This window comes from Streptopelia decaocto (genome assembly GCF_964273445.1).
Source record: "Streptopelia decaocto genome assembly, chromosome: 1".
Taxonomy (NCBI): domain Eukaryota; kingdom Metazoa; phylum Chordata; class Aves; order Columbiformes; family Columbidae; genus Streptopelia; species Streptopelia decaocto.
The window spans coordinates 14,182,070-14,204,478 of NC_138663.1; the positions used below are offsets into that span (position 1 = coordinate 14,182,070).

The window sequence follows — 22,409 nt, forward strand, 5'->3', positions numbered from 1 at the left end:
TGACAACATAACTAAAGGAAACAGGGAGCAGTGTTAACCACTAAAGGTGATTCATGGCTTTATTTTTCAGCCTGCATGAGAATTATTTAGTATTGCTCCTGAGAGTGTCAGTACCCAATCTTTCCCATGTATGTATTTATTACGTTTGTTACATTTATTGCTCAAAGCACCTCTTACAACTTTCTTACATTATCATTACAGCATTGTTTTTTAATGTTCAAGAAGTAAGGATCTGAGATTTACTCAAAACATAAACTTCTATGGCATTGGAAATTATGGGACAACTTTTTACTGGGTGTTGCCTGTATGTCTGCACAAATGGTACCCCAGCACTGTTAGCTATTAAGCCTTGTAAACATCCAGAAATACTCCCTCTACAAAATGTAGTTGCAACATGTAAATTCACTAAAAAAAGTTTAAAATGTTTAACAAATAGAAAACAAATTCTCAGGCTAAGAAAGCTACTTAAAATAACCTGGTATTTTTTAATCCTTTCTTCTTTCTTTGCAGCGAAATAAATCTTCTAAGCAAATTCATGCAGTTAAAAAATTACACTACATATTTTAATTTTGCATTTTGTGAACTAAAACCAAAATAAAAGACCCCTATAATGATGGGATTGTCTGTGGCATCTGTCACAGTGAGACGAAATTTGGAGGCTCAGCAAGATTTGGAAATCACTGCAGTGACTTCTTGCTCTTTAATTCAGATCCACATAAAAGTTTACCTGTAGTTTTGTCTTCCATGAAGATGTCGAAGGCAATCCTGCCAGTGGGCCCAGCGTCAGCAGGGGAGCGCTCGTGCTGCGGCAGGGGAGCGCTGCTGAAGGTGTCGAGCATCACTGTCCTCTGGTCCGCTGAGCCCGAGATCAACACGTTATCGATGGCCCAGTCGTTCTGGTCCAGGCCGTCGTGTTTAGGCTGCCACCAGCGGAAACGGGTCCCAATGGTCTTGGCATCGTAGGGAAGGAGAATGTTCACAAAGCTGAAAAAATAGCAGAAATTAGTTGTAGGAAAGCCACAGGAGGAGGACACTTCTCAGTGCTCTGGGTGCTTTGACCAGGTCCACTCCTGTTGTTTGCTAGAGTATGTGGAAGTTGGGAAAGAAGGAAAAGAGTGGGTGATGAAGCCTGTGTTCCTCTATGGGAGACTGCTGAAACAAAAAACTTCCCGATGACTCCTGATGTCAGCCCCAAGACAGGCTCAGAGTGTGGTGGGAAGGGCCAGCAGCCAGACTGTGGCATGGTTTGAGCAACCTCATGTGCTCCTACTGTGCTTAGGGGAACAAATGCATCCTTGCTAGACTAGCAAGGAGTGACCAGAAGGTCTTAATTAAAGGAAATGTTAAGAAGAATAATGTTGAAGTAAAATTAAGATTACTATTTTCAACCTGGAACCATTCAGCAGACAGCAATGTTCCAATACAATTTCCTTGTTTCCATTCCAGCAGTAGATGATAGTACACATAAATCTCTTTTCCAGCTTAAGTGCTAGTGATTTCTTGGTGTGTTCAAATGAAACAACAAATAATGGCTCCCTCCCAGCCCCATTTTCTATGAGTCTTCTAAATTAGTGAGGAAAAGGTCCACCCATATCTAAGCATGATTTGAATCTCACAAATAGGGCTTGAAGGTATCCATCCTTTTGATAGATGTCTGCAGATATTCAGTTTCTCCTTCACACAACATTTTCTAGCTAGTTCAAGCAATGACTTTCTGTTCTTGTCAGAAAAAAAAACTAGATTGCAAATGAAAATGTCTTAAAGAACAGGATGGACATTATTACAGTAGCTCTTAACTTATCTTCCCGCAACCCTTTATAAATCTACCAGACTGCTACAGACTCCTTCCTACTCTTGTATTTGTGGCCTAGCAGCTGCACAAATGCTGATGCTCAAGAACATGTGCTGAGGCCATTCATAAATGCTTGGAGGACTGGGCAGACTGAACTCTTAAAGATCTGACATCCAAACTACAGTAGTAATATGTCCCACAGGTTCTTATGAAACATGAACCGGTTCTTATGAAAGACCACCTTACTTTAGTACAGGAAATTATATGGGCAGAAGAAGGTATCTACAAACCCGGGTTTGCTGAACTGATCGTAGAAAATTTCCATTAGGAGGCTCCAGGTGATTCCACCATTCACGGAATACTCCAGCAGCACTCCTTGGTTGCGGTTATTCGGAGTTATCAGACATCCATACATGAAATAAAACTGGATGAATTCTGCACTGGTGAGGTTCAAATCCACTGTTACTAACATACGGCTGCAGCCCTTAAAAGCAATAAAAAATATGTTGGCTGGTGTTGGCTGGCAAAACTTATGAACATAAAAGGTGTCAGACTATGCAGTCATTATTAACATAACTTCATGTTGTAAAGCCTTCAAAATTGTACAAAATTATACTAATTATAACAAAGGTAAAGCTACAGCAGAACAACAAATGTTCTTCACTGAGGACATAATTTCAGTTATGTTCTATCTTCAAAATTCCTGTTGAGTATTCATATGTGTTTCTACCTGTATCTCCAGCTTTTCATTCAGTAACAAGAATTGTATTCACCTTTCTTCTGAATGTGAGAGTTATACAAATCCATGCATTCCATGTAAAACACAGGGTTTTTCAGGCAGAATTAGTGAATGACCGATTACGTGCTAATGGCTCAATTTAGGCAAACCATCAAATGGCACAGCAATTTCAATATGTGTGTTTTCCTATAGTCCTTTATATATTTCACATTGCTTAGTCTATTAGTGGTGCCTACTTAGTCCTACTGGAAAGAGTAGAAATGTAGTCCTTCTGTTAGTTTATTTTAGAAAGCTTGCATCAGTTTGAACCTAGTTATTAATTTGCATGGAAGAGATCTACAAGTATAATTTTTTACATGTTTCTAAAATACTATTTTGTCAATTTTATAATCCTGATGTTATCCGTAAACAAACAGCACCAGTCTGGGTTATATGCCAATGTACATAGCTAAACCAGGAAATTTTATGCTGAGCTTACTCTGAAAAAAACCAACAATGAAATATCCAAAGAATAAGGCTACACACAGATAAATTTTCAAGGATCAAGTGCAAGTTATACACATGCAAACACCTCATTATTAATTTACCTCTGTGGTCTGATTAGAAGCCGCACCAAACCGTGGTCTCTGGAAGCTGTAAGTGCTAAGAGGCGGCTGTTACGAGTGAGTGGAATTGAATGTCTACATACCTGGACTGTGCTTTAATCTACCATCTCCACCTCCAAAGGCCCCTTCATGGCTCCTTTCAGGAGACACACACACACACTATATCTTATTTTCCTGGCTGCATCATAGCCAGGAGCATGGTATCTGCTTTCCTGGAGTGTTTCTCTTTGGCCCTAGTCTATAGGACCTGTCTGAATTGACCTTCAGCTAGGCAAAGGATATAAACATTTTTAATATGTTATATGTTGAATATGTTACGCTGGTATTTTTTAACACCTTGCTATTTATTTAACTTTATAAATCAGTCCCACTTTTAACAGTGTCAAGTGGAGTGACTTTCCCCCTGCACTGAGCACACACCCCGCTGAAGTGAAGAGCCATCCCGGAGGCCACGGCCCCGCAGACCGTGCTCAGTTTGCCGCCGTTCACCGTCAGCCAGTTCTGGTTCGAGGGCGAGCGGTTGAAGTTGTCTTTCAGTTGTGTTGGAAGCGGGGTCTCTGGCTCGTCGCAGTACAGCCCACCCCAGTGCTCATCGCAGCTGCGGAGGAAAACAAATGCAAAATTCAGCTGGCAAAGGCTCTGCGCTGAGATTTAGTCAGTGCCATATTGTTCCTCATTAAGGTTACATCTTACTCCGCATAGAGGCTGCCTGCATCATTTACTAATGCACAACTGCTGTATGGGGGTTTCAAACATCTGCCACTTTTTGTAGTTAATATGAAGCAAAATGACTTTAGGAAGGCTAGTATTATGTATACAGAGTACACTCCAGCACAGACTAAAATCAGTAAAATACATTGTGCTTGGACAGATAAGCCTAAGATGACGTGCCAAGCCTAAGAATGTCCTGCTAATGTTAAATTTTAAGTAAATTTCAGTAAAATTTTAGTGCGTGTGTACTATCCTTTTGTTACTTTATATAGTCCTTTTTTTTTTTCCTTCGCTGAAAAATTTTCTTACAGTGTGTCAAAGATCGGATAACAGCATGGAAATGTGTTCTGCTACTATGCAGATATCACCAGGGAGATCATGACTTGGTACTTCGGTACTGTCAGGATAGAGGACAACACAATAATTTGTCTGTTCTGCAGCAGAGTATATTTCTAACAAACATAGTCACAGCACAATTACACAACCATTCTCCCATTTCTGTTGCCATTTGTGGCTGGAAAAAAGCAATGCATCCATCTGGAAGGTATTTCTCTGTTGCCAGACAGACAAATCTGGGGAGATCTGGTTGCAGTTTGTTAGCATTGCAGGGCTCTATGTGGGCTGCTACACAGACAGTTTGAGGATCAAACCAGTCTGCCTGCACCGGCAAACCCTGCCATGGAGCAGAGACATCAAGCCATCAAGCTAACACCAGTCCCAAGGCAAAATCTGGCCTTGTGAAGAACTGGCATGCAGCCTTCTGCTTAATGGACACGTCCCACCCCCAGCCCAGGTACTCTGCACCCAGTGCCAGGAAAAGGCCACAGGGACACGGCATGAAACCCCTCAGGAATAAGGATAACATCTGGGGAGGTCCAAGACTGTATGTCCCTAGAGGGTGTGCAAACTCCAGGGGTCCCTTCTCCCTGCCTGGCAGGAGGGAGCCAAGATGCAGAGCAGGCAGTAGCAGAGGCGATGCATCGCCGCTGAGGAAAGGGTGGGCAGCATCGCCCACCATGTGTGAACAGGAAGAGGTCTGGCAGAGCCAACCCCCACACTGACCCTCTGCTTGTTACTTCTGTTCTCAAGTGGTCCTAGTACCCTGCTCAGTTTTAAAAGCAAAATCCACCTTCCTTTTAAAAACGGAATTAAAGTTTTTCCTGCAAGTTCATTAAAATGACAGAGGAGGGATGAAATGCCACAGCGCTGGGTGGGACAGGGAACAAATGGCACTTACACGCAGTTGTCTTGTGTGCACCTCCCGTGGCCGCTGCACATGTCTATGCAGCCATCCCCAATGTAGACATTATCAATTGCCCACGTTTGCTGCTTATCGAAAGGAGCAGGCTGGTGCCAGCGGAACCGAGTTGCTTGAGACCTTTGAGAGAAAAAGAAACCACAAAGGTAATATTTCTAACTAAGGTAGTCTTTATTTTGACAGAGAGGAAATGTCAGTCTTGAGGCTAGACTGCTCCTGGAAGATTTGTTTGATATCAGCACAACCCAGGGCTCATTCCTGGCAATGACAAGGTCCTTGAAAAGCCAAGAACGGGGTGCGCACATTTTGAGAGCAGGACAAAGCATGGGTGCTCAGTAACGTGCTGAGAGTGGGAACAGTGCTGATGAGAGCAAAGCAAGTGGTTTTGATTGGCACAGTGGGTAGGAAGAAAGTGGTCTGCCCAAAGGGAAAATCAAACCAGTCATAGCCACTTCCCAGCACAAATCCAACCTTGAGGGATAGCTGGGAGCTGGATGCAGCCAGAGTCACCCAGATCCTCCATGTTTCAACCTAAGCCTGAGTTCTGTTGCTTCAGTCCAAGTCAGTGAACTAACCTGACCTGTTCTCTACGAATCGTCCCAACTGCACCAATCTAGCACGGCTCTAGAGAGCAAACTGGCTCCGAGGAGAGATGCTGCTGTTTAAAAATCTACAGGAGACAGGTGAGAGGGCTTGTGTGGGGCTTGTGGTGTGACCCTGGTTTTGCAGCTTCCTCCCTCCCGTCCATCCAAGACTTGGCTGGAAATGTTAAGAAATTATCATCTATGGTGTGATCCTGGTTCCTTTCAGTAAATAATTTTCATTTTGTTGATTACCAGGGTTAGGCTCACTATTCAAACACCTTGCTTTGATGCACCTATATGTGAATTAAGTGTTTCAGGTCCCAGGACAGATGCTGAAAACCTAGCTGAATCAGTCAGGGAACACCAAATAGCTACTCAGTTCATGCAGTAGTAGCCGAATTTCTGTAACTTTTCAAGAATACCATTTAAAAGCCAAGCTAGTCCATGGTTTGCTATACAGCACTAGATGGCAGCATTGAACTTTGTGTAGTCTGTTTTCTTTTGACACTCAAAGAGAAATCACAGTTATTGTAAACCCCAAAACAATCAAACAGAAACATCCTCAAAAGTTATTCAGCATAAAAATAGACCTTTTATAGTAAGGTCATTGTGATCCTATGAATTATTTCTTTATAAACATGGTACATGACGTGAGTGAATAATAGGTTTATCCAAAGAGAAATCTACTGCCGTGCTGTCTAGCTGCTCATCAAAGAGCATTTTTAAAAGAAATGCTTAAATTCTGAGGAAGCCCTTTAGTAATAGAGATAAGCACCTATATCTTACACTGCCTGCTTTAGGTTTGGTGCTTCACTAGCAATTTATGGAGCTGTTGCTCATGGGAGAAACTTTGTATTTGCTTTGCATTTTGAAATCAGCCGTGAATCAAAGTGTTCATTGCCTTCTAGAGGCCAGAGGTTAGATAACACTCTGGGGTACATGAGCCCTGAAAGGCTGCAGAAATGTGGGTGCTGTGCACCAGGCCCAGCTACTGACTGTGTAGGCTGCGTGTCCCTGAAATGTACAGATAAAAACAATTAGAAACACACACCTTCTATTATACAGCTTGAAATAATAAAGGGGCATAAAAAGTATACCACATTTAGACCTAAGGGCCTCTTAGCTGCACTATTCCTTATTCTAAATCTTAACGTTTCTGATGCTTGCGAGCTAAGCTTGAAATAACTTCTCTCATGCGATCCTTATTTTAGTGTCTTCGGGAAATGGCATTACTTGAGCCGACAAATGTTACTATTGGACTGGACTGAAGAGCAATTTTTGCATCAGTAGGGCGTCAGACTTCTTCCTTTCACATATACCACTAAAAAATCAGTCTTAAAATCACAGTTATTTATAAACCTAGTTAATCTTGGGTGGTGGGATCCTTTCAGGTCCCAATTCAATGGATTTGGAACATCAACCTCAGTCCTGATTTAGCCTATTCAGCCCCAGAAAATGCCTCCCGAACATGAATTTACAGACTTCATACAAGAATTGTTGAGGCAATAGATTTTGCAGACAATATGTAGTGAAGCAGTACAAAAGAGGAAGCAGAGGAAATCAATGCTGGGAACAAGTCCTAAAAAAGTACTATCACTTGACATGAAGCACTGCAGTGAAGACAGGGGAGAGTCTAGATGCCCCCAAATGATTAGTGATAGACAACGGACTTTTCCACTACTAGCTTCAAAACACGTGGCAACTGTATAGGTGCTCTTAGTACAATTGCTAAAAAATAAAGGTCTCAGTTTCCAAACTCGTATGTGCATTAGTTGGCATCTTGCCTGCGCTGTGGTCCCTCTGTGCCTGCAGTTAGCTCAGCCTGTGCCTACGTGGGGAGATTTGGCTCAGCAATAAGAGCAAAGATGTAGTAACATTGTGCTAAGAGCCCGAGTCCACACGACCGGTGTTTGCAGGGCTTTACTCCAGGCTGGCTCTATGCTGGCTCTATCAGGTATGACTGTGCAGGGGACAGTCACATCTATCACTGCAAAACAGCACGTCAAGAAGGACGCAGACTTGGAGGCTGAACTACGCAGTTGACACGAGGTGCATCTTTTTGACAGACAAAACAAAAATCCGGCAGTCTTTGGGACAGCATAGGGAATCGTATGCCAGTGCTCCCAATAGCACTGTCAGTCCCAAGCTGTTCCTCTTGGTGCAGTCTCCCAACAAATCCCACAATTTTTCTACCCTCAAGGACAAAAGAATGTGCAAAAAGGAAGAGGATGTGAAAATGTGGCATGTGTAAAACAATGATGAGAGCATGAAAGCAGACAGAGACACAATATAACTAATGCACAGAAAAACAAGAAGCCCAAAAAGTACTACATTTAGAACACCGGCTCGTAGCCAAAACCAGCAAGCAAAAGGTCCAGTGGGGATTCAGCCAGTCCAATTAGCCACCGAAACAAGAAGAATTTACTGAGGCTGATGATAACGTGATTCTTTAAAAAGTTAACCCTGACCTTCCCCAGGACAAGATGGTCAAGAAGTTCCTATCTCTAACTAAGAAAAGTAAACACACATAGTAGCTTCGAAATTTTTATGCAAAGCAAGATGTAGTTTAATTTACTTATACTTATCTTTTGCTATATACACAGACCAAACAAAAATGGCAAGGTACAATTATTTTAATGCTATAGTGTATCATGCCTCAATACATAGTTATGCATTTTGATTTATTCTGCAGAAAACCAGAGGGAAATACCTCGTATAGGGAGGCAGAGGCAAAGTAATCCGGGTCCACTTGTTGAAAGTGTCCGAAATGAGAATCCTCTGGAGATGGTATTTGTTACATTCCACGTTAGTAGGAAGACAGTCTCTCAAAATTGGGTGCCACGTCAGCCCAAGGTCCACTGAATATTCCAGTTCAATAGCTAAGGGTGGAAAGATGGTTAGTTAATTTAGAGACTTACATCCATAGATCTGCAATAAACTGGTAACCCCAGAGAGTGGCTAACCACAAGTCTACACTGACAAAATAACCACTCAAAACTCTTCAAACCCTTGTGTCAGAAGCACAAAGCTGCCTCCTGTGGTGGCAGTGCTGGAGGATACGTTATGTGACGCTGAGCAGGTACGTAAGTCAGGAGAAGGCTGCAGCACACCTCCGCATCTGCCACCTCACTCAAGGGACCACAGGTTCAAAGACAAAGTCACCTGTTGAGTCACCAGGATTAAGTCAAGCGAATTTCTGTAGCTGCAGTGTGCAAGAAAGTGATGTGACAGCATCATGACCAGCAACTTTCTTTTTGGTTTTTCAGGCTGAATGATGAGATTCAGATGGATATAATAGTTGCGTGAGGCAGAGAAATGCTCGAATTCAGATTTTTGGCTCAGTTCCACCCCACTCCAGACCAGCTCATTTCATTATCCAGCATAAACGATTTTAAATTGAGTTTGTTAGTCAGTGAGCTTGTTTTCATTCAAACACAGTCTAGCCACATTAAACTAATGTATTCATTTCTCAGCAAAAATCAGCAATTTCATTGTTTTGATGTTTATGGCTTATAAACTTTTATTATGAAAAATAAAGCTTAGTCAAGCTCACTAAATACTTCAAGTTAAACTTTTATGCAGCCATTAAAAAGTAAATAATAATAGGCACAGAACTGTAACTTGAAGTAAATGTTCCAGCTGCCAGGCGTTCTGGCTGTGTAAAACATGGAGAGAGTTTGCAGTGATGGGGGTGGTAAATCTGTGATGTTTTTGATTACTACAGACCCATTTCTTCTACCCTCATGCACAGAGAATGATCCTTAATCACTCAACCAGTCCCACCTGATGTCTAAGCACAGAACATCATCCCACAGAAATACAAAGACAAGTGGACAGAAACAAGGGTGAGTTTTTCCTGTTAAATCTCCATCACCAAAATGAAATGCTTTGCTCATCATGACTGGAACTGTGATTAGGTAGTGTCCTGCCTATTTTAAGACTAAGTTAAGACAATGGTAACTGTAGTAAGGACTGTATACTTGCCAGTATATACCTAAGCTGCCAAAAAACCTTTAAACTTAGCAGAGGTGACCTTAGGATGCCACAGTCTTTTTAATACCAAAAGAAAAAAAAATATTGTTAAACATGCGAGGAGGATATCTCAGTTACCTCCATTGGCTTCAGAACAGTAAAATCAGAGAAGCAGTTTCTGGGACTTCATGTAAAAGCTTTTTCCATTTTTATGTAGAATTCTAGAGGAATAGTCAGCAACCCAGTGATTCAACTAATGCTACATGCTGCAACATATTGTATTCTGGAAACACCACAGCATCACCCCAAGCAGTGGATACCATATACTGGTAAATGGGCTTGAGAAAGACAGCTGCTAGTCTTTTTCTTAAATGTATGGAACTGCAACTTAAGTGCCCGGAGGGAATAATATACTTCAGTTTATCTTAAGCTTCAGACACCTAGAATAAAAATGCTGATATTAAAATTCCTAACAGAAACATGCAGCTTTCTTTTGTTTCTCAGTTCTTGTTACAATGTATAATGGAACCAGAAAACAAGTGAAGTTCCCTGTACAGGAGAGGAAGAAGAAGGGCAGGATTTTCTAAGAAGTCATTACCATAACAGGAGTCTGTGACAGAGCAGGATGCTGCAAAATCTATTTGCAAAAAAGAGTCTTCATTGACAACAATGTCGGTGGTGACAACATAGCGGGTACTGGCTTTCTCAATGAACACGAGAGCATCCCCAGTAGAGCCACAGACTGGCATCTTCGTTCCACCAGGATGGAGCAGCCACTTTCTACTATCCAGTGTGCTGAAATCATCTTCTAATACTGTATTGCCAGAGATGTTTCCTCCAATAAGAATCTGAAACGTTAGGAAAGGAATTGTTATTGAAAATAAAAGATGTCTAGAAGTCTTCACAAACTTACACATGACAGCATCATGGAAGAAGAGATTTCCCATCTATGGATATATATTCTGTTGGTCCCAAATGGACAAATTTACTTTACAAAGGGTTTAGGTTATGAGGAGGGGGAATATCTTTTTCCTATAAAGGGAACTCAAGGAGATTGGCTCAGCTATACAAATCTAAAGTTCAGGGAGGTGAACTCCATCCTGGTTGAAGTAAAACTGCTCACGAAAATAAATGTTAGTGGAAGCAAAGTCATTTTTTTTACTGACTCTTCAGCTCCTCTATAACATGATGAACTACTACCAGATTGCATCTGATGACAGAACTGTGTGTTTTTTCATTGACTGTAAGACATCAGCATCTTACTATTAAACAGTAAGCAAGGTGGAATTAATTTCCATTTGCTATTCTGAACCGAATATCTATTTTTTCTAAACTAATATAACTACATTCAATGAAGATCTAGGAGTGAAAGAGTAAGGATTTTTTTCATTTTTAAAATGGGATGGGAAGTAAAATTTCCTAACCACAACATTAAACCTGGCTGTGAGTTTAGTTTCTGGAGTTTTCCTAAGGAGCTGAACTAACGGCTTAAAAAGACATAAATAAATATTTACGAAAATTGAACTTGAACAGCCCAATAACACTACTTAGAGTGAAATCACTTTGTGAGCTTTCTTGAGATCTGTACCAAATAATAGAAAGCAATATAATCATCTTTATAGAAGCAAATCACAAATATGAAACAAAATTTTGTTTTTGAGATTAGGAGGTGGTCATAGATTGAAGTTTTTCTATAGTTTTTCCTGTTCCAATTCTACCAAGGTAGTTACATTTTTGGATAGATTTAAATGAGGGTTTTTGAAGTTTGAACTCAGACCTGCATGTTGGATAGTAAAACCTTCTGCAACGTGAACCTGAGGCTCTAACTATGTATAAAAGACTTTCTTAGCTCCAAAATGGGTGTTCAGTACCCCATATGGAAATCGTGTATTAAAAACACAAGATCAGCAAACAGTAATTGTGCTCAATTATTTTGCTCGATTATTATAATTCTGGAAATTCTGTATACAAAGCATTTTTGCTTAACACAGTGAAATGACATATGCCAACAAAAGCAAAACAGTAAGACTAAAAACAGTCTAAAGTTGCATCAAAACAAAAGGAAACGCAGAAGATTCCTTACCTGGTCGATTACCCAGGGACTGTAGAAATGCCCATTCTCGGATGGCTGCCACCAGCGAAGCCGAGTGGAGCTGGAACGGGCCTTCAAGGGAATTTCCAGGGCGATGTATCGTCCCACGTTGCTGGAGTTGCTGAAGAGGAACTCGTGGAGAAGGCTCCACGTGAGGCCCCCGTTGAGCGAATACTGCAGAAGCACAGGCTGGCTCCGCGGGTCTGGCACCCCCTTGCCGCACCCCAGTCTCATGAAGAACTGCACAAATCTGACAGGGGGAGCAGTTACTGGAAAGATTTCTTTTCTGCAACATTCTAGGTAACCAACTGGAAAGGCTTGGAGTTTGTCTATTGACTACTTCCCTGATTTCTTATTCTAAGAGTCTTATGATTTCCTTTTCAAAGCCTCCAGAATACGAGTAGACAGACAGGTGGGATGACAAAAAATTCATTCTGCCCGAGTGGTGTTTTGCCAGGCAGAAGAGGCTGAGCAAAGCTGGTCATTTATGGTTTGAGCTTTTGTCTGCATAGCAGATGGTGCTGCAAATATCAGAACCATAATCCTGAGTGAAATTTTTATCCCTGTGGCCCATGAGTACAGATTTTAGTGGCAGAAAAGCCATGGTGCCCTACATAGATCCTAATTTGCTATGAATTTGCTGAAATGCTTAAATTCAGAATAAGCATCCCTGTTTTCCATTGGCATAAACTAGAGAAAATCTGGACAGAAGAACAAAGCGCGTTTTACTTTCAGGAATCATTTTGTCCATTTAGTCAGCCTGGGAAATTTGTCTAAATCACATCACTTAAATATGCCGGCTTCCCTGAAGCCAGTCCAAGCCACCCAGGGACACCAGTGCTTTCATCCCCTATTTAATTGGCTTCTCCAAAGCAGCACAATGGACTTGTATCAAACTGCGAAATTCTTCCTGTTATCTGATGTTCATAAATAGCTTCACTATGCTCTTGGAGTGGAGGGAAATGCTGCTGTAATGATATTTACCTATCAGACTTGCAGGGATATTACAACTATTAATTCCTGTTTGCACAGCTTTTGCATAGATTTAAGTGTCATATCTGTTCTAATTATAATTGCATTAGTGATGCCTGGCTCATGGTTAAATGAAAGGGCGCAAAAGAAGTTTTGTATCAAAAGTCTTGCTTTGGTTTGATCTGCAGGTAGATCCTCTGGGAGTGGAGGCTGCAGAGGTGCTGGGCAGACAAAGCTTCAATAAAACACCAGCACTGCAAGTCAATTAATTCTAGTCCTTGCTGCGAGTCACCGTTTCTTTTGCTGCTATATATAACTTCTTTTGCTATAGATTATATCCACCTCCATGTCCCAGACATAACATATTGCTTGTGCTTTAAAGGAGCACTGGGGACCCTCATGGATCAACATATCAACTGTAATGGATGGGATTCTCTGCTGGCAAGTCTTTGTGCCTCTTCAAATTTACTCCAACATCCACCACATAATTCAAAAGAAATAAGCCCAGGTGCCCTTGTCTCTGCTGAATCTGCTCTCTGTGAATTGCTGTTCTTTTGCCTGAATTTTTACTAATGTACTAATAACCCACTCAAATATGGGTAACTTAACATCTAGCAGATTAAAAAGGCAAGTAATTTTAAATACCTCTCTTCTCATCCCATGCATATTTTGCAAGGGCTCTTCCTATTTTCAAATGGAAAAGCAAAGTTTTCTTGTACATCTAGTAACACTAAAATGTGTGAATATTCTTCTAGTAATTCCAAATGGAAAGGATTTGATCAGATGTGACACCTAAAATATGCTGTCCCTACTGGTATTTCATGCTGTGCAGTTTCAGCTAATGGCATCAGCATGACGGCAACATACTGTCCCCTGTGTTAAATTCTTTAAAATATAGATGTGATGGGAGTGGATAGTGGATTGTGGAGTCCACTCGCAATCCCCAGGTGCTGAGCTGGGCTTGCAGCACCAAAACCACTGCTCACCTGGGTACTTCAGGGAACCTGCTTGCAAGAAAATGAGAGGTTTTACTGTGACTATTGAGTCTGGTACCCTTTAAAGGACCTATTAGAAACACTGCTTTTCATAATTCCTGGCATAACTTGAAACCTCTCCTCAGATCTGTTGTGCTTTGCAGGTGGCCGATAAAGTCAGCCTGGAAATTAAGAAAACCCTAGTGCAATTATTTTAGGTTGCTAAAGAGGACTCACCAGCAATGCCATTGCAGGCTGCCTTGCTGTTCAGAAGAGAACATACGTATTTTTTTTTGTTGATACTGTTATTTTTCATAAGCATATACAAGAAATTAAATGTACTGCTTTGTTTTCCTTTTACTAAGACAGAAGTCATTTATCTCCATGTAACACCTTGAGGTCAATATATGCAAATCCAGCTACAGACTATCATGAAGAAGAGATAAATGATGGTTCTTTGAACACAAGCAATAAGGAAAACCTGTCATCTAGTCCAAAGGAGGAACTTACAAAATCTCTTGTATCTTTTGTTAAACAATCTTTTAATTTCAAAACAGTCTAGGAAATCAAATTAATGCAGAGAATTGATGTTTGTGTTTACCAAGTTCAAAAAAAGTTTGATGCGAGGAATCTTATAAATTCAGTACAGGGATCTTTAATATTACACCTGACTGGGGGATACCTAACTGCTGATCTAAAAAATACAATTGTTAGGAATTAGGCATCTTTATTGATCATGAGGTTCTGCAATTAAACGATTATTTAAAACTTCAATGCTAATAAAGACAAGTCAAAAGGAGATAAAGTGCCTGTTGAAGTGTTTCACATGGAACATTAGAGAGGAGTAGGGTGTTTACCAGAGCTCAGTGGAAAAAAGTCTTGGAGAAAATGCAATCTCTCCAAAATAATGAGGATATAAGCTAAGATACTGAATAAATTAGAAAACAATGCCTATTTCTTAGCATACATGCAATTAGGATATGGTTTAATTTATATTAGTTTAAAACTAACGTGTCTTGCTTAGCATGTCTCATGCCTGAAATATCTCCTCTGCAGGCCATAATGATACAACATAATCTCTAAATACACTACAAATATTTGTTTTTCAATTACTGTGCTCAGTGTATCTGGTGACAGCTTGATGGGCATTTCTCAGTGAATTATTGGAAACAAATGCACACAATAAGAAGAAAGTAAGCTTCAGAAATGAAAGAATTATGAGATGATGAATTTAAGATTTATACTCGCAGCAGATTCTCCTGTTCCAGCAATGGCTCATAATGCACCAAATGGTAAGACAAGTAGAGCATGTGACATGCAGTCAATTTCTCATGTTATGCATTTAAGAAAGAAAAACCTGCATAAACTACTGAAGGTGTGACATCAGATTCTAGAGTTCCTATTCAAGGAAAAAAAGTAACATTTAAATGCTTAATCCCATTAAAGTTCAAGGTAAATTTAATTTGAAATGCTGACAATGGTTAAGATGGAATATTTGTTAGAGCAAGGACCACAGAATGTATCAGCTTGCCTTTACCACAGAAGTATCATATATGTATTATTATGCAGTATATTATTTCTTCAGTGAAATCCTGAAAGAGCTTTGAAATTGTGTTACCTGGCTTGTGACAAATCTAGGTCTCGAGTCATCAGCATACGTAAACCTTCTTCATTAAAGAAAAGGTTGTTTCCTCCAGACATGATACCACATTTCCTCGACGGCTTTCCACCACTCACTAGCAAGAATCTATCCGATTCCAGCTGACCTGAATACACAGTAAATACATATTTATGATTTACTCCAAAGCACTCCTACAGCAAAAGAACTGTTTCCAGAGGAAGAGAGATAAATTAAACATCACATGCAAAGCGAAGAAACGTTCAGTGTTTCCAATACAATGTATTCTAGAAAACTGCCATGAATCAAAATAACAAAATAAATTCCTAAGTATGGAATTGGGGATCTTACTTTCCAGTTATTCACAAGAATTTCCACTTCATTTTTCTTAAGACAACAAGTGCTCAGGTCTGTAAAGAAATTTTAGGTACTATGTTGTAGCGTGCAAGCAAGGGCTGGCAAAATATAGAATGAACAGCAGCACCCGTGAAGGGATGAGTTTGGTTCACAGGTGCTGCTTTATTCAAAATGTGCCTGTCTTGCCATGCTTGCCGGCAGGGGAAACCTCGGGGTGGTCTGAGAGTTGTGTGTGTGGATGCTGTGTGTGCCCAGGCACACGTGAGGATTTGAGTTCCCTCCTGCCGTTGCTCATGTGGGGTCTGCTGTGCCTGCTGAGTGGTGGCCCTCACCGCTGAGACACACAGTCCCCTCTGAAACCATGTTTGCCATATTAAGGCCGTTTAGATTTCCCTTGCAGTGAGAAATGACACAATCTTAAAGCCCTCTGTTGTTTGCTTCACTTGCACATGTTTTGTCTGTGCTAAAGTTAAACTACTGTCAAATAGTTATTTTCTTCTGAAATTATTTTCTGGATGTATAGTTTCAGGAAATTCTGTTTCGGTGAATATTTTGTATTCCAGCGTTAACAACTTCACAAAGAGTCAGACACTCCAAATCAGACAACTGATAGCCATCAGACATTCACAAACATTGCTTGAGAACGATGTCTAAACTATTTGGTTCATGGGGATACCCCCACAGCATAAATTATATTCAGAAGCACACAGGGATGAGGAAGGCTTTGCTGTTTTATCCCTTGAGCCCTGGGTTCCATTAAGACAGATAGACAAAATTCAGGCCTGCTCTCCCCCAAAATAGAGATGATACCTTCAAAATCATCCTTAAGGAAGTCAGAGTTCTTGGTACTTATTTTGCAGGTTGGCCCAGAGTACCCGGGGTCACAGATGCACTTTGTGCCGTTGATGCAGCTGCCGTGCCCGTTGCACATCTCCTCGCACTGCGGGCCGATGTACACATTGTCAATGGCCCAGGTCACTGGCTGAGATCCAGCAGGGTAAAATCCTTGGTACCACCTGAACCTTGCCAACCTGAAAAAGGCATGAAGCATACTTACTTTAAATAATAGTTCCATCTTTTTTTTTTGTATTGCGTATATATACTATACCATGCATATATAAAGTATTCTTTCTGCTGGAACTGGCTTGATAAATAGCTTAATTCTAGAAAGTGACTGCTATATCTAATTCCTTCAGTATCTCATGCATCTTTATGTCGATGTTCAACCCGTATACTGGCAGAAATAAAAATAACATTATTCATTAGTTGTAATACCAAAATGGAATGACAGAATTGAAAATGGGATTTGAAATCTAACCACTCTTTTCTCCATCATTTATGGGGAGGATGAACGGCTGTGGTCTGGTGAATTTCCTTCTGCTTTGGCATACAGTGTCTGGGTCAGATCAGGCCACTCTCAGCCTGTCCTGGAGAGGAAAATCCTGCTTCATGCTGCCACCCTGCCTCCAGGGAGATCACCTGTGGAGCTGGGGTGACAGAATCTCACCCACAATTACGTGGAAAGAAAACATGATCTGTCATGTCACTGGGTATCCAGTTTGATTTGGGGCAGCTTAATCTTAAACCAGACTGATATTGCAAGCTGTTAATTTAAACTATATCCTCCTTTGGGTGATGTCCTGTCATTTTTAATTCGCCTTGTAAGTGCTACTTGCATCAATGTTGCATAGAAAGAGGAACTGACTGGGGAAGGAGGGAAAGCAAATTGAGATGGGGAAAAACACTTGATAGACTAATTTTATTCCCAATTGAGGAAATGTTTTAAAGGAGGGAGGAAACCAGAAGAGTGAGAAGGGAAAATCGCTTAATTGCCTTACATGTTGAATGTGTCTTGTTAGAGATATCTGAACGCAGCAGGTGAATCAATATCACAGGTAGCTGCTGAGTTTTTTGTCTTGATTTGCTAAAAAGGAATTATTATGAGGGGATTCCCATTCAGCTGATGGCTGGGGACACTACTAAGAGTTTCAAGAAAGATACCCGAGAACCAGAGTCCTGGTGGAAGTCAAAAGCATGGATTTCAGTGTGCCCTGAGGTGAAGGACACCAGTGTGAGGCTGGAGGTGTTGTAGGCTCCTCTTTGGAGAAGACCTCCGCCCCACAGGCTGGATTCGTTCCACCCTGGAGCACATCAGCTCCTCTCAGGCTCCCTCCTGGTGAGGGTGAAGCGTGACTCGTGTCTGAAGCAGAGTGTGAAATACCAGTCTTGCTGAAGTCTGTAGGGGTTTCTTCACTGGCTCAACAGGCCCTGGGCTTTTCCTTCAGGACACAACTGGAATATAATTCTTAGTTACACAGCTGTCTGCTGAGAACATATATTAATCCCCAAAATAACATATGTAGAGGAAATAACTTAAAAAATCTTCATCTTCATTTAATTATGATCACTTAACACTTTGAGGGTGAAAAGGCTGCGTTCTGTTTGGGTGTTTTTGTTTCTTCTTCTTTTTTTTTTTTTTTCTTTTTTTTTCTTCTTAGTATTACACAAGGAGTCAGGTTTGGAGTTTTTTTCTTGTTATTCTAGTAAATTCTGGTGCAGAAAATCCCCCTTTAGCCCTCTGGCCCAAGAGTTTCATGGCACTGAAAGCTCAATGGAAGCTGCTCTGCGCTGCTGGGTTTGGCTGACTATCAGCAATTGGCTTCTAGTCTGGCGTGTTGGGGAAGGAATAGGAGGGAAGACAGGCAAACAGGACAGAAACATTCAGGAATAGAGAACTGAATGAAAATACCTGGAAGGTTTAAATGAGTTACGAGTTTGCATAGTCAAAATTTTCATTTGAAAGGATGCAGTGGGAGTTTGGTAAAGGGTCAGATAATTCTTTTGGGCAAAAACAGAAGGACAAATGAGCTGCTGCAAGAGACGGTTACCTATTCCATGCTTGAAATGTTAACTGTCATAAACCAGAAAATTCAAGTTTAAAATTTAAACATTCTCTTACATTATTAAACATCCAGGCTTTCCAGACTTGGTTCTCATCTCTTACATAGGTCTTTTCATACTTAGAGAGACACTTATGGGGCCACTTATTTATTGGAGGGCCCATTGCATGCAGTAGTTTTATATTCAGTCTTATAGTTGCATAGATTCACAAAGTCCCATAGTTGCATAGCTCATTTTCATTCATATGTGCTACAGTTTAATCCTTAATGATAAGATATTTTACATAAACTGAGTTGATGCTAGATGACAGTTTTCCCTGAAAAAGTAAACAGTACTGTTTTATACTTTGAAGTTACATATTATTAGCCTGCTAGCACATATTGTTTTTCTATGCTATGCATCTCTTATCATCCAACCTGGTTTGTTCCACAAACTTAAGTTTCTGAGCAACTGCAGCAGTTGTTTTCTTAGAATCAGAGAACTTTACAGCTACAAGAGAACTAGAGTATTTAGATCAGTCCATTTCCTTACACTGGAGTAGAATCAAATTTATACTAGCTCACATTTTACTGCATTTTCTAATGAACCTTGAAGTTAATGCAAGAATATCCTTAATTAATTTGAATGGCTAGTGCATTGCAGAAAACAGCATTTGAACTGCTTTAAGGACAGTAAGTTTTGCATTAATTTTACCATGCAACACACTTCCTTAAAGATGTCACCAATTAGATATACGGATATATAGGAAATTATCTGTAATTATTCTATATTAGCATTAGGCACAACATATTTTTGGTTGTCACCTGAACAATAACATTCAGGACAAAAAGCAGAGACAAATTGGTCATCTGCTCTGCTCTAGTGCCACAGTTCTTAGGCACCGCTCTTGTGCTGGGAGAATGTTTTGGATGCAAAACAGAAATAAAACCAAACCAACAAGCAGCTGGGCAAGAATAGGAGCTGGATACTTACCCGCAGAGGTGCAGTTTTCCGAAGTGAATGACCTCCCTTCTCCAGCCCTGGGTGGTGCCTGCGTAGTAAGTGCTACTGGGGTGATGCTCGGTGGAGCAGAGGGAGCTGAGGTGGCTGCTGCTGCTGTAGCACAAGGGGAGCAGCAGGTGCCAGGTCGCCCCCAGATCTCGTGAGAACTCCAGCTTTACCGGGTCGGCAGAGGAGCTGTCAGTGGTGCAGCCGATATTGATCTGGGGGACAAGACATGAAATGCAGAAGATGACACAGGGCAGGCTGTGGGACATCTAATCACTCTTCATCTTAGCTTCCTCCATTTGGTGTGGTATTTATTTAGCCCAGGAAAATGGTGATTTGGGAACTCATTTAACAACTGGGATGACGCATTCAGGACATGCACGTGAACCTCAGCTCTTGTACATTGCCCTGCCTGTTCATGGGCATATCACAGTCTGGCTTATCATAAGATGAATGTGATATGAAATCCCCAAGTACTTCTACTAAGAGAAAACCACGAAGTTAGTTAAACAAAATCCCGAAGGAGCACTGCTAACGTGGATGAAGCAAATGCATTAGCTCTTGCTGTCCTCTGGCAGGGACTGAAGTAATCCTAATACCAAAAGTCTGTCCATGTTTAAAACCAGAAATATGAAAACAAAATGTTCAAACAAACTTCTTCTTTTTTTATTTCTAATTGCTGAGCTGCACTATGGTCATCTTATATGTTACACTTTCAAAAGAAGAAAAGCTTATGCCACAGGACCATTCAGGGTGTGTGCTGTATCACTTCAGTATCTTCTTCAGCTTTCATACTCACTACCCTTTTGCTAACGCATAGTGGCAAAGCTCTCGGGGACAGAATTGATAATGTCAGAGCTGGCTTGGATTTAGACTCAATGTCACACCAAAACATAGTTTGGCAGTGTAGCAAACAGTAGAAAAGGCAGAAAACATACATGAACAACAGTTTTACTACTGAAAAAAATAGAAAAGTATATTTTGTATAGAACCTGAGAGCTCTTAAGGCATATTTTTTGCATGGCTCCAGTGCAAATTAGTCTGCTTTTCTTTCTCACTGATATTAAGATGTTATTTTAGTTTCAAATTTCTTATATAAAAGAAGAATTAGTCCCCTTACAGGATGACTCTGTCATATAAAATAAGATGTACTAGACTTGCAATGCAATAAATAAAAACTCAGTGCTGATGAAATACAAAGCCTGTACTAAAGCTATAAAACACTTTGGATTTTTTACATATCTTCAGAGTGGAATAAGTGTCTTTCCTATGTACTACTCTGTAATGAAAACCTATTTATTTCTAAAAAGCAGTAATGTTCATAACTGTACATGAATGTTGAAAATGTATCATATGTCAAATTTCCTTCATCACTCTTCAGTGCACATGAGTCCCATCAACCTACATTTGACTAGAAGGGCTGTCTGTTCATCTGGAAGCTTAGAGAGATGCTTGACCCAATATAGGTTTTGACTCTTGAGACACACAGAGAAACGCTACTACATTATGCATAACTTCTTCATTTATACTAATGTCCTCAAAAACGTGAGCTGAAAACAATGTTCTTACCACATATGGAAGTAAGCATGGAGATTTTATGAAGTTAATACTCTGAAGACCTATGAATACCTTAAAATGACCTCAAACATTTTTGTTATACAGGCTGTAATCTATATTTTAAAACAGAAAATGGTTTGCATTAAATAATTTATGAATTAGTTGCATGACAAACTGAAGTGTGCTTGAGTACACAGCTAAACCTAGTTTTCTTGGAAAACCCTTAGTATTATTCGAGTAATTGTTTAAAGGCTGGTATAATTTGCTGTTTAATGCTACAGCATGTTAGGTTTTTGTTAAAAGCAGCCTGGTTATTGTGGCATGGCAATTTACATGAAAGATTCTCTTACAATGTCTTAATGACAATAGAGTGGCCCCTCTAAACTAATACTAGACTAAATTGTTACTCCCATCAGTAGCTGCTCTAGGTGATGCACAGTGTAGATTTTTGGATAAACACAGTTTAGTTTTGACTATGTGTTGTCATTATAGGTACCTGTTTCCACTGACTATATGAAAAACACAAAAAATGTACTCCACATTCATGAGCTCTAGATAACTCCCTAAAATGAGATTAATTCAGGCCACCATGGGCAAAGAAAACTAGAGCCTCTATGAAAGTGTGGGCAGAAACAAAAGGAAAGCAGAGTCTTGGCTCTCTGAGAAAGTACAAACAGGACAGTTAAGCCAGTGTGCAGGGAAAAATGAATTTCTGGCATCATAGATGAAGTCATAGCTCTCCACTGTAGCTCATGGAAATGCTGCACACTGCTCCAGTTCCACACTTTTCCTGAGCAGACTGTGAAGGGACAATCTAGACTTTCACTATATTTCGCTCCTCATGTCATCTGCCAGTGGTGATTCTCCAACTGGTAGAACATGGACTTTAATGCTATCAGTGCAAGTATATATGCATGGACAAAGTATTAATTTAGGCAAGAAAACAGACGATTTTGAGGCAGAAATCTCCCTTCTCTGTGTGCCAAAAGCTTCATGGTACACCCACGTTAGGGAAAGTAATATTGAAGGAATTACATGGGAAATTAGACGGGCTTCTCTACTTGGCAATCATAACAGCTGGGAGAATACACCAAAGAGCAGGCCCTGAAAGAACAGAACGCTCCAATCAAAAGACAAAAAAACTTCCTGAGGACAAGTACCTCAAATTGGATTATAGTGTTTTCATTGACACTCAGGTCCCTTGTTGTAATGGAGTGTTCTCCAACTTCATTTGAAACAAATACCATAGCTGAATCTTCTTCCCTGTAAAAAAAATAAAAGGTACTTTAG

The 22,409-nt window shown here is 40.4% G+C and overlaps 1 protein-coding gene across 2 annotated transcripts in view; it reads right to left on the reverse strand.

The window, feature by feature from the left end:
• The window catches only part of RELN (reelin), a 287,210-nt gene that overhangs the window by 23,540 nt on the left and 241,261 nt on the right, over positions 1–22,409 (reverse strand). For both annotated transcript variants that reach the window (XM_082063244.1, XM_082063243.1), the window contains exons 40-50: positions 22,280–22,382; positions 19,548–19,777; positions 16,485–16,705; positions 15,318–15,465; positions 11,745–12,003; positions 10,260–10,509; positions 8,400–8,568; positions 5,085–5,225; positions 3,557–3,734; positions 2,083–2,276; positions 728–984 (exon numbers count right to left, since the gene is read on the reverse strand). In XM_082063244.1, the coding sequence (XP_081919370.1) occupies positions 728–984; positions 2,083–2,276; positions 3,557–3,734; positions 5,085–5,225; positions 8,400–8,568; positions 10,260–10,509; positions 11,745–12,003; positions 15,318–15,465; positions 16,485–16,705; positions 19,548–19,777; positions 22,280–22,382 (2,150 nt within the window). The remainder of the gene's footprint in view (positions 1–727; positions 985–2,082; positions 2,277–3,556; positions 3,735–5,084; positions 5,226–8,399; positions 8,569–10,259; positions 10,510–11,744; positions 12,004–15,317; positions 15,466–16,484; positions 16,706–19,547; positions 19,778–22,279; positions 22,383–22,409) is intronic.